This window comes from Microtus ochrogaster, chromosome X (assembly GCF_000317375.1).
Source record: "Microtus ochrogaster isolate Prairie Vole_2 chromosome X, MicOch1.0, whole genome shotgun sequence".
NCBI lineage: Eukaryota > Metazoa > Chordata > Mammalia > Rodentia > Cricetidae > Microtus > Microtus ochrogaster.
Genome location: NC_022026.1, coordinates 23,290,987 through 23,304,064, shown reverse-complemented (window position 1 = coordinate 23,304,064; position 13,078 = coordinate 23,290,987). Strand labels below are relative to the sequence as shown.

The 13,078-nt window shown below is 37.2% G+C and overlaps 1 protein-coding gene across 1 annotated transcript in view; it reads left to right on the top strand.

Moving 5' to 3' along the window:
- Kif4a (kinesin family member 4A) overlaps positions 1–13,078 on the top strand; it is a 115,982-nt gene that overhangs the window by 63,007 nt on the left and 39,897 nt on the right. The window contains exons 14-18 of the mRNA XM_005358641.3: positions 2,405–2,461; positions 4,099–4,284; positions 6,476–6,579; positions 8,199–8,343; positions 9,434–9,544. Of these exons, the coding sequence (XP_005358698.1) occupies positions 2,405–2,461; positions 4,099–4,284; positions 6,476–6,579; positions 8,199–8,343; positions 9,434–9,544 (603 nt within the window). The remainder of the gene's footprint in view (positions 1–2,404; positions 2,462–4,098; positions 4,285–6,475; positions 6,580–8,198; positions 8,344–9,433; positions 9,545–13,078) is intronic.

The following is a 13,078-nucleotide window of genomic DNA, read 5'->3' as shown; positions in this document are numbered from 1 at the left end:
CTCCACCATCATAGTTAATCAGAGTAAACCCTTTTATCCAAGGCTCCTGCTGGACTCTTGAATTAGAGTTTTTCTTCTCTATTGTCTAGAGACCCTCCCAGTTACATATTTTTTAAATACACAACAATATATCCCCATGACTTTTATTAAGACTCACAACAGTGAAAGCAAAGTGTTTCAAATGTAAGTACATGTGCCCTTCATTCTGAATTAAAACTATTTTTATTTTAAGTGACAGGTGAACACCTCATTTTTAGTCTTGAAGGCAACCATTGTTCCTGGACGTTCCTCCTGGGGCTTTAGGTACCAAGCTGTACCCTTAAAGTATAATTCAGTAAACTTTGTTGTTGCAGTAATCTGTGAGGAAAATCAGTCATTTCGTTCCTGCAGAATCAAGTACGATTTTTGTTTATATCCCCTCTTCCAGGACAAAGTCCATATAAAGTATTTTGCATGTCTTTTCTAAACACATACTTCATTTTGGAAGGCTCTGCTATTAATTGTAAATGAAGTACCCTGCCTTTGATCCCCTATCACCTGAGTTGATCATATTTAAAAAAAAAAAAGACATTGGAAGTTGCAGCCTTAGATGGGGTGTAAAAGAGGAGAAAAGGACTTGTTAGGCTGAAACAAAGTCTACTATTAGATATTTTTGGAAGTCTTTTGGTGGGGAGGGTTCTGAGACAGGGTTTCTCTAGCTTTAGAGCCTGTCCTGGAACTCGCTCTGTAGACCAGTTCGGCCTCAAACTCACAGAGATTTGCCTGTCTCTGCCTATGGAGTGCTATATTAAAGGTGTGAGCAACCACCACCTGGCCTAATGTTACATAGTTATACATTTATAATTGTGAGAACCGAGCCATTCTGTGATTATACAAAACACATCGCCATAGCCATGAGCTGAAATGTTGGTATTTTGAAATTTCACTGGTCCAAAAGCCATCTAGTTTAATCTTGATCCTCTTAAAGGTGCTAGGAAAAGTCTTTAGGCTGGAAATGTTGGTGACTACCGTAATCCCAGAACTTGGGACATGGGAGCAGGAGGACAGTGACTTTGAAGGTAGATATATGATTTCCAGGAAGTACATTGCAAGTGGCTGTTTTAAAAAGAGCCCCCAGTGTTATGAGCTCTTATAATCTCTAATGGTAATATAAATATATTGAAATTTTAACACAGGAGAAAGAAAGGGTAACCACTAGGCAATCCTAGATTGGTGCCTCGTTTTTAAAGACCTTTCCCTATGCCTGGAGACTTGCCAATGCTGTACATTAGGATAAGAAAGAATTTGCAAACACTGAAGCTTCCTTTGAGTTCTCTTTGATCCTCACTGGTTAGGAATTTCTGGGCAGAACAATTTGGAAATGCTTTACAAACAGCACTCATTAAAGGTCTATCTCCTGACCTTTAAGGTACTAAGATTGCAACTGTGTGTTGTTTCACACGGCTGATACAGATGCTGCATGTTCTAACCCTAAACTCTGACAACCACCAACACTTGTCACCTCTAAACTCCTTCACCACATGACTTCCTGAGAACAAAGCTTTCTTCCTAAGCCTTCAGAATCACTGAAGCAGAAGCAGTGATATATACATTACAGTGCCGAGTGAAGTGTAAATTTCAGTGATGAGAATAGAACTGCTCAGATGATTGTCTAGAAACAAATTCGTCCTAATAGGTAGTTTTCAGTTACCTTTCTAGGTGTTTGTTCCAGTGCACAAAAAAGGATTAGCCATTCTCTACGAGGGAACTTAACCTCCCAAGGTACTTATTCTTTCACTCCTAGTAACTACCGACAGCACCATCATAGGATGCAAACAACAGAGGCCACAGGACCATGTGTAACTATGAGTACATTTTTTTTCTGGCATACTCAATCTAGGACATTAATTTCCCTGTCGAGTGAGAGCTTGCCATCCTGCCTGACTAGAAAATAAAAGTCAAAACCAGCTCTTCATTCTGTCTACTTTCCTGATGTGCTACCATTATTTTATATCTGGTTTTTGCTGGTATGTCCAGAGGAGTGGCTAGGCTTGTACATTAATAGAGACTCAGTGGGAGAAGCATAAAAGTAAAGTATAACTGTCTATAAAATGGGTTAAATTTTGACTAGTTAGAATGGTTAAATGTTTCACTCGGGCTTAGTGATCTTTGCTCTCTTACTACATGATCTTATTTTTACCCCTAAAGACTACACAATTACCCTTTAGAAAAAAGAAAGCTTCCTGAGAGGTGGGAAATAGAAACACATAGCTGTTATGTTATCTCTGAGTACAAAATCAGTCCAGTACCATAAATGACCTCTGTGTATACTTTAAAAATATCACTTAAAATCAAATAAGCAGTATAAAAAAATTGTAAATTTGACTTCACTTTTTTTTTCTAAATCAAAACATTTTTGCTACAGGATGAAGCTGTTGCTTGCATAACTGCAACCATTGATACTGCAGTAGAAGCAGACACTGTAAGTAATTGACCCATTTGAGTGGAACCTGGAGCTCTCACTGCTGCTTCCTATAGCTTCCTATAATTGATCATTTGATTCTGGAAGAGGATCTGTGATTATTACCATTCTTCATAGAATACTCTGGAAATCTAGAAATCTTAAGAGTAAATCTGTTTCATAATACCTCAAACAAGGATAAGCTCTGTTTCTAATAATTTAACTAGTAATGAGCAGCAGGACTTCTCAGGGGGCATCATGTTTCATTTTTCAATCTGGCTTATTTTCTATTAGGTGGTAGAATTCTGTTTCAATTACCCAATAATTCAAAACAAGGTAAGGAACAAATAATGACAGTGTCAAAAAAGCATTTGAGGAGAATGTTTTCTGAATATGCCTTTCTATGGATGGGATGATCGTGGACTCGAACAAAGAAAGGAAAATGTTTCGAGTGTTCAGATCATATTGATAGATAAAGTGTATCTGTTATTTACTTTGATTGAAGGTTATACAGTAAAGTCAAAAATGGAAGTTTGGTCAGTGGTTTTCTTGAACCAGCTTTTTACTCCCAAGCAAGTACATATTAGTAATGTCCTTATTTTGAATGAAACAAGATAAGAGATAAATTAAGTAATAAAAGTTAGCTGTGTCAGAATAAATGAATCCTTTTCCATTTCCAAAGTGCCATTTCCCGTGTCTTCTCTTCTTTAGGGGCCTCTTGAGATGAAATGAAAGTAAGGATTGTTTGTCAGATCAGTATAGGAAAGAACAAGAAAACTTGTGTATATTAGAGAGGACTATATGAGGAAAGGAATAAGCTCCATAGTTAATTTCAAGTGTTTCAAGCTGATATTATATGATAAACCACAATAGTGAAAGAACGCAGGTATTGCTGATAGAAAAATGGCTTTGGGGAGTGAAGTAGTATTTTAGGAGCTCCAGCTTCCTGTATCTCTTACAAATCTGTATTAGTCAGGATTCTTTTAAGTAATAGTAATAGAACTTATAGAATCATAGATAGATAGATAGATAGATAGATAGATAGATAGATAGATAGATAGATAGATAGATAGATAGATGGATAGGATTTGCTAGAATGACTTACAGACTATGGTCCAGCTAATCCAATAGTGGCTTCATATGTATGCAAAGTCCAAGAATCCAGTATTTGTTGAGTCTATAAGGCTGGATGGCTCAGTATATGCTAGAACTCTGGAGAAGTAGGCTCTAATGCCATTGAAGGAATGGATTTGCTAGTGAGTGCAGGAGAAAGCAGGCAAACAGAGCAAGTTTCTCTCTTCTATATCATTTATATAGTCTTCCAGCAGAAGGTGTGGCCCAGATTAGAGGTGGGTCTTCCACTTAAAAAAAAGAAAAAAAGGGGGCTAGAAAGATGGCTCAGCGGTTAAGAGCATTGCCTGCTCTTCCAAAGGTCCTGAGTTCATTTCCCAGCAACCACATGGTGACTCACAACCATCTGTAATGAGGTCTGGTGCCCTCTTCTGGCCTGCAGGCATACATGTAGAAATTGTATACATAATAAATAAATATTAAAAAAAAATACTGGCATGCCCAGTCATTTTTAGGTTTTAGTTAATTTTAGATATAGTCAAATTGACAACCAAGAATAGCTATCACAAAACCATTATCTTTTCCAGCAAGTGGAAATCAGTCCAGATACCAGCAGGTCTTCTACTGCTTTCAGCACTCAACATGCTCTTCGTCAAGCTCAGATGTCCAAGGAGCTGATTGAGTTGAATAAAGAACTTGCATTGAAAGAGGCACTAGCTAAGAAGATGACTCAGAATGATAGCCAACTACAGCCCATTCACTTCCTGTATAAGGTAAAGTGTTTTCTCCGTCAGCAGCTGGTCATGTCTACCATCATTAACTGATAGAAAGAAGACAAGCACACCACTTTTGATAATGAAAAAACAAGCCGGGCGATGGTGGCGCACGCCTCTAATCCCAGCACTCGGGAGGCAGAGGCAGGCGGATCTCTGTGAGTTCGAGACCAGCCTTGGTCTACATAGCTAGTTCCAGGACAGACTCCAAAGCCACAGAGAAACCCTGTCTCAAAAAACCAAAAAAAAAAATAATAAAACAAGATAATGTGCACGGTGCACCTGGAATTCTATTATCAGGTTTTCTTAAGGATACTTTCCTTACAGGGAATATGTAATTTTGTTCCATTTAATGTACTGTCTCATTGTATGCCATGGGCATGTGATAGTCTGATAATGTTACCATAAATGTAGTCCCTACTTATAGAACAAGTGTGTTCTAATAAATGTGTGTGGTTTCTAAGACTGTTTCCATTCTGGAAGTCACTTGCTGTTTTTCAAAGTTTGTTGAAATGTTTTGAATACTGCCTACTCTTCATGCTTGTTAATTTATACAATTTTTGCCTCATTTTAGTGGAATTACAGGAGGAAGGATAAAAATGTAGTTCAATTGTCTATGGCAAGGCATACAGTACAACCCTTTTTATGTCAAATGTGTTTTTGTTTTCCAGGATCAATAAAAGATTGCTAGTGAGTCTCTCTTCTTATACTACCCAGAAACATGGAAAACAAGTTTCTCTAGGGTAGTTCTTACTCTATAATATAAATAATGAGATATAGATGAAGGAATGTAGCTAGTCTTTATCCCCTAGGAACCAATTGTAAAAAGAAATACTCTTAATAAAAATAGTGCCTTTTAATTACAGGTAAATCATTCCTTCTCTTTCTAAGAAATAATGACACTTTTCCAATTTTAAAAAAAAGTGTGTGCTTGCATGTGTGTACACACGTGCTCATCACTACACATATGCAGGGATCAGAAGACCGCTTTGTGGAACTGATCAAAAGCCAACCTTGCAATAAATTCTTTTTATTGATAGGTGTCTCAGAACTACTTTATTAACTCTTTTTGGAATAGAAACTAAGGCTAAAAGGGGTTTTCTATTGTATGCTTAGTGTTATAGTCAAGATTCAAATTAAAAGCCAGGTGGTGGTGATGCACACCTTTAATCCTAGCACTCGGGAGGCAGAGGCAGGTGGATCTCTGTGAGTTCGAGGCCAGCCTGGTCTACAAGAGCTAGTTCCAGGACAGGCTCCAAAGCTACAGAGAAACTCTGTCTCAAAAAAACCAACAAAAAAAAGATTCAAATTGGAGCCTTTGAACTTCACAAGTCCTTTTTTTGCTACCACCCAGCTTCATTAAGTTAAAAAGTATTTTTAGCAGCTGGGGAGTGGTGGCATGTGCCTTTAATCTCAACACTCAGAGGCAGGTGGATCTCTGAGCTCAAGACCAACCAGGTCTACAAGAGCTAGTTCCAGGACAGGCACTAAAATTACACAGAGAAACCTTGTATTGAAAAACCAAAAAAATAGGTATTTTTAGTGTGCAATTAAAATAGTAAAATTTAATTCATAAAGCCAGATATGGAATCCCTGTAACCTTAGCATTTGGAACTCTAAAGCTTGAGGATAGCAAAGAATCTAGACTGACCTGAATAATAAGAATCTGATTGTTTCAAAGAAAATGAGACCAGTTGGTGGTGCACACCTTTAATCCCAGCACTTGGGAGACAGATACAGGAGAATCTCTGTGAGTTTGAGGCTAGCCAGGTTTACAGAGACAGGTTCTAGGTTCAGATTCAAAAGCTACACAAAAACCCTGTCTTACTTAAAAAAAAAAAAAAGAAAAAGAAAGAAAGAAAGAAAGAAAGAAAGAAAGAAAGAAAGAAAGAGAAAATGAAGGAGAGAAAGGAAGGGAAGGAAGGGGGAGGGAGAAAAGAAGGAAAAATTAATAATAGTAATTCACAGGCCAGGCAAAGTAGTATACAACTTTAATCCAAACACTCGGTAGGTAGAAACAGGCTGATCTCTATGATTTTGAGGCCAGTTTTCAAGTTCCAGGCCATCTACAGCTGTATAATGAGACCCTGCCACAAAAAAATAATAATTTATGGTTCTTGGAGACAGAATGTTGAATTAATTGTCTTCTCATTCTATTTGATCCTTTCTTTCTGGCCTGTATTTTTTTTAGGATAACATTAAAAATCTAGAGTTGGAAGTCCTCAGTCTACAGAAGGAAAAGGAAGAATTGGTTCTTGAACTTCAAACAACAAAGAAGGATGTCAACCAAGCCAAGTAAGAATAAAGTCTTTAAATGCTAAGGCTCTGTCATATATAAGGTGATTTTGAGAGACTAGAGAAGTAGAAGATCCATTTAATGTCCCCAAATGATTTAAACATAGTAGGTAGGGAAGAGAAACCTAGACAGAAGAAAAATAATTGAGATTTTTTTACTTCTTTATATTTAATTATTGGGTTATAGTATGTACACATGAGTACAGGTGCGAATAACGGCCAGAAAATGGTACAAGATCTCCTGACAATGGAGTTACAGATGTTATTAAGCCACCCAGTATGTGTGTTGGAAACTGAACTTGGCTAATCTGCAAGAACAGCATTTGCTCTTAAGTCTTTTTTTTTCTTTTTTTTGTTTTTTTTTTTGTTTGTTTGTTTTGTTTTTTTTCCTAGACAGGGTTTTTCTGTGGTTTTGGAGCCTGTCCTGGAACTAGCTCTTGTAGACCAGGCTGGTCTCGAACTCACAGAGATCCACCTACCTCTGCCTCCCAAGTGCTGGGATTAAAGGTGTGCGCCACCACCACCCGGCTTCCTCTTAAGTCTTAAGCCATCACTCAAGCCTCAATAAAATAACATCTCAGGATGACAATAAAAACATGCTATAACACAGCAAACAACTAGTGCCCAAATCAGTTTTTAGCAGTAAATACAAGTTAGTTTGTTAAGAAAAAGCAGTATTAAGCAGGGCAGCAGTAGTACATGCCTTTAATCCCAGTACTAGAGACTAGAAATCTCTGTGAGTTCAAGTTTAATCCCAGTACTAGAGACTAGAAATCTCTGTGAGTTCAAGGCCAGTCTGGTCTACAAAGCTACTTGCAGGTCATCCAGGACTGTTACACAGAGAAACCCTGTCTCGAAAAAACAAGAAATAAAATATAAAGAAAAAGTTGTATTAGCGTTCATAGACAGGAGCTATTGATTCAGGCTAGTGTGATCTAGGAAGGATTTAAAAAGTTAAATGTGATTGAACAAATGCAAATTAAATAATGAAATACTATTTTGTGCCACTTAAATGACATTAATCTGATGGATAAGAAATAAATATTAAAATGCAAAAAAAAAGTTAAATGTGAGCAGGCACTTGAAAAATCTTAAGGCCTTCTTGACAATGTTTATGCCTCTGTTTGTGAATAAAATTAATGCCCATGTTAATAATTAAAAATCAATCTAGCCATCCATTGATTAGTTAGAATAAAGCTAAGATAGGCAATCAGAACCCCCTCCTTTCTCTTAGACTTTTACCGTAGACAGCCCAAATTGCTCTTAGGATTGTTTTCATTTTAAACCTTAGGTTCTTTAGAGTCATGTTAAATGCTTATTTTCTGTCTCCAATTTATATAATAATCATCAGGATTAGTACTTACAGCTAAAGCAAGGTGACTTCCTCCCTTTGGACATGAATGGTGGGAGAATATATTTGAAGCAGTTCATTTTTGTCTACTCAAAAATGTGTTGCTTTACTCTGAAATGAAGGTCTCATTAGTAGAGACAGTTTCTATTGGATGGGTTGTAGTCGTTATTTTAAAGAGGGATGGATCTAAAGTTGTAAACCTGAGAGTCCTTTGTTAGATGTTTTAAAATAAACCATTTCACGTCTCTTCTATTACAACTGTGTTTAGGTTGAGTGAACGCCGTCGCAAACGTCTCCAAGAGCTAGAGGGTCAAATAGCTGATTTGAAAAAGAAATTGCATGAACAGTCCAAACTTCTGAAGTTGAAGGAATCCACTGAGTATACTGTCTCCAAACTGAACCAAGAGATACGGGTAATAAACTCTTACCCTTGACCACATTGGAACTGCAAGCATAGGTGTTTCATTTACAACCATGCCCGAAGTGATTTCAGGAGAGAAAGTGGGAAGCAGGGCAATCATTTCAGATGTAAAAATGACCATATGTATGGTATTCTACGACATTGTGCTAGTCACTCTCTAGAATCTAAAGTATAAAATTTTGCTTTGACCTTTGACTTCGTTTTTGCGTACAGAAATTTTAAGGTTAAACCAAGAGATTAAAATATGTCAATATTTAATGGTGATGTTCTGATCTTCTTCCATGGTCTCAGGGTACAATTTTGTAAAGTAGTAGCAAGATGTCAGACATCTAGAGGATATTTTCAGTTACTGATTGTTTAGCTTGTGCTATCAGCAAAGTGATTACAGCTCATTTGTACTGAATTCTTTAGAATATTAATAGTTGATAGGCGAATTTGTCCCTGATTTTAGGATTAATTCATTGGAGCCACCTTTAATCCCAGTACTCCAGGTGCAGAGACAGGTGAATTTTTCTAAATTCAAGGTCAACCTGCTCTACATAACAATTATTAGGCCAATAAGAGTTGCCTGGTGAGACTCTATCTAAAAAAACAAACAAAATATCTTCTTTACTTTCTTGAGGGGCTAGAGAGATGACTTGGTAATTAAGAGCCCTTGCTGTTCTTCAAAAAAATCCAAATTCAGTTCCTAATAATACCCACATCAGGTGGCTCACCTGGAACTCCAACTCCAGAAGATCCAACACCTCACCAACATTCATACACACACACACACACACGTACACACACGTACACAAAATAAACACAAATGCTTCCTTTAAAGTCTACTTATCTAAAGTAAAGGTAGGGCTGCATTTAGCTTTTTTGAAGGTTTCTTTTTGAGTCTCCATTCGTATGGTCTATATTTGGAAATCTGTGTAAGTCTAGCTAAAGTAACCAGCATTTGTCAGTGACCTCAGCTTAGCTCTAGCCTTCCTTTCTTGTTTATGGCTGCTCTGTCCTTCTGTACATCAGCCTAGAATAAAGTACACATGACTAACACACTGGTTTTGTTTGGTTTAGTTTACTTTTGTTTTTTGCAGATGATGAAAAACCAACGAGTACAATTAATGCGTCAAATGAAGGAGGATGCTGAGAAGTTTAGACAGTGGAAGCAACAAAAAGACAAAGAAGTAATCCAGTTAAAAGAACGGGTAAGTTAATTAAAGCTTCTCAAAAGCCTAGCTAATGAGCCCTTCTCCAAGGTTGTAATACTTAAGATTCTTTTTGTATATTTGATACCTCCAGAAGTATGACATTCATGAATTGAACAGCTTTCTATTGGTGCCTACCATATGCAAGGCACTCTGGCCTAGGTACTATGGGAAGTTAAAGCTGGGTAACAAATGTGCTCTATCCTTGAATAATATCTTGTTTATACATGAAAGTGCAATGTAGGCCTGGATTTCTTGAATACAAGGACTAAATCATTGGAGGAATTAAAAATAATACAAAAAGAGACTCAGCAAGTAAAGGTGTTTACTGCTAAGCCTATTAATCTGAGTGATCCCCAGAAACATATAAAGATGGAAGGAAAGAAGTGCCTCCACACATGTTCCATGGCACATCCCTAAACACAATGATAAATAAAATGATTTTAAGAAGAACAACACACAAAAAAATAATCACTTCAGCAAAAACAAGCAGTAACGGAAAAACAAGACCAAAATATATGAGACATAAAACAGAAAGTATACATTGAACCTCATCAGTAGCATTTGATGTTGCTGTAGGATAAGGGACACTATCTGCTTACCTCCAGTGATACTGCGCTAAAACCAGAATGATCTTATAAGCGATTCAGCAAGTTACAGATGCTTCTGATCCTAAATACAGGAAGGATTTGGCAGGGGAGAATTCTAAAGAAACCAAAGTGTCACTAGGGAAAATATACTACTGATGATTGCTTATGGTAATATATAGCTCACAGAGTCAGAAAAAAAAACACTTGATTTAGCAAAATCTTTTAAAAATTATTTTTATTATATTGTGCAGAGAGAGGAGGACACCATCAGTCAGATTTGGGAGGTCAGAGAGCATTTTGTGCTCTACCATATGGATTTAAGGAAATCGAATTTAGATCATCAGGCTTGGTGGCAAGTACCTTTTCCTACTGGGCCATCTCACCACCCATCACCTCACCAGATTTTTAGTATAGCATTTTTCAGAAAGATTTTCAAAGTGTCTGTGTTTAGTTTATGCTTAACAATGGGCAGTTCAAAACCAAGCATGCTACTTGGACAAAATACGAGAAGAAAGAGCATAGTATGTAATAGAAAACAAAAAAATACTTGACGGGTGGTGGTGGCGCACGCCTTTAATCCCAGCACTTGGGAGGCAGAGGCAGGCAGATCTCTACAAGAGCTAGTGCCAGGACAGGCTCCAAAGCTACAGAGAAACCCTGTCTCGAAAAACAAAAAAAAAAAAATCTTTAAAAAAATACTTGACAATTGAATGGTTTAATAGAGCACACATGGAAACCACAGTGGAAATCACCTCATCCAACTGGAAAATAAAATTAAAACAGAAAATAGCAAAGTTGGTGGTAATGTGATGAAATCAGAACCCTCACACATTACTAGTAGAAAATAAAATGGACTGGCCACTTTTTTTTAACACTTATCTCATATATGTGTGTGGGTGCACATGTGCCATGGCCCACTTGTAGAGATCAGAGGAGAAGTTGCTCTAGTTGATTTTCTCTACCTGTGAGTCTCAGGAATCAAACCCAGATCACTGGCTTAACAGCAGGTGCTGCCACCTTCCTGCTGGCTTACCTCCCCCTTTTACAAATATACCATCTGTTAAACAGAGAATTTTCATGAAATTTTGTTTGCTTGAGAACCTGGCTTCAGCCCTCAACACACACAAACACACACACTGATTTTAATCCTCAACACATATCTGCAGAGGCATTTTACAAAACCCAACCTTCTTTCATAAAAAAATCAAAGTTAAAAGATGACTTCCTGAATCTGTTAGTCATGTATGTAAAACTAACATTAGATTATACTCAATGATAAAAATTTTTCTCTTAGATAAGGAACAAGGATGTTCACTCTTATTGCCTTCTCTTAAACATTCTCATATTGATTCTAACCTGTGAAATTGTTGGCGGACAACATGACCAAATATACAGAAAATTCCAGAGGGTGCACTAAAATATTTCTGCTAACATATCAGTTCAGCAAGGTTGCAGAATACATAGTCAATATAACAAAATAAGTTGTGGGGTTGGAAAGATGACTCAGTGGTATTTCCTTCTTCTGCATAGGACCTAAGTTCAGTTCCCAGCACCCACATAACCACTTACAACTGCCTCTAACTCCAGCTCCAAGAAACCCAATGCCCTCTTCTTCTGGTCTCCTTGGGCTCATGCATGCACATAGTACACATAAATTTACACAAGTAAACACATGTGTACATAAAATAAATAAATAAAATTTTAAAGCAGAAAAAGTTATATTTTATACATAAAAAATAGGGAAAACCATTTAATTTGGAATAGCCTCGATATAAATACTTAGGAATAATTAGCAAAAGAAATTTCCAGTTTCACACTGAAGACTATAAAACATTGAATTAAAGAACCAAATAAAGATAGTTCATGTTCATGGGTGGAAAGATTTGATATTCTAAAGATAGAATATCCCTCAGATTTCTTTGTAGGTTCAATAAAGTTTTATCAGAACTTTAGTGACAAAATGCGGTCCTGGGTTTAGTCCCTAGTGTTACAAAACAAAACGTTTCTGACTTTCTCACAGAAATTTACAAGTTAATTCTAAAATTCAGGAGGAAATGTGAGAACAATAAAAAAGAAAAGGTTATAACAATTATGACTAACACTGCACAAATATAGATACATTATCAGTGGATTAGAATTGAATGGCCAAAATCATGATTTATAATCAGTTGTGTTATTAGAGTGCCAACATCAGGGATTGAATGTGGAGCCTTGCCCACATTAAGCAAGCATTCCACCATTGAGCTATATCCTTGGCCCTAGTTGTGCTTATGTTTTTAACTTCCTAATTTTTAAGATTTAATATTTGGTAATTCCATACATATCTACAATGTATTTAGATCTTATTTACCTCTACCCATATTTCTCTAATTTCTCCCAGATGCCCTCTTCTACTCCATGTCTTTTTAATATATTTCTTTTTCATTTTTTAACTCCAATCTCACTGAGTTGTACAAACTGGGCTACAACTTGCTTTGTCCCAGACCCTGCCTGTGGAATTACAAACATGTGTCACTAGAACTGGTAACCCAATTGATTTTCACCAATGGTTCCAAGAAAATTCAATGAAGAAAGAATAGTCTTTTCTTCGGGGAGGTGCTCAATACCCAATCAGACTGGGCTGTTCTATGAGTCATTGGTGCCAGTGAGAGACCCATGTCTCAATAAACAAGATAGATTGGTCCTAAAAAATAACACTTGAGCCCGGGGATGGGGGTGGGGGGTACACCTTTAATCCAAGCATTTGGGAGGCAGAGGCAGGAAGGGGGATCTCTGAGTTTGAGGCCAGCCTGGTCTAAAAGAGCTAGTTCCAAGACAAGCTCCAAAAGCTACATAGAAACCCTGTCTCGGGGCTGGAGAGATGGCTGAGAGGTTAAGAGCATTGCCTGCTCTTCCAAAGGTCCTGAGTTCAATTCCCAGCAACCACATGGTGGCTCACAACCAT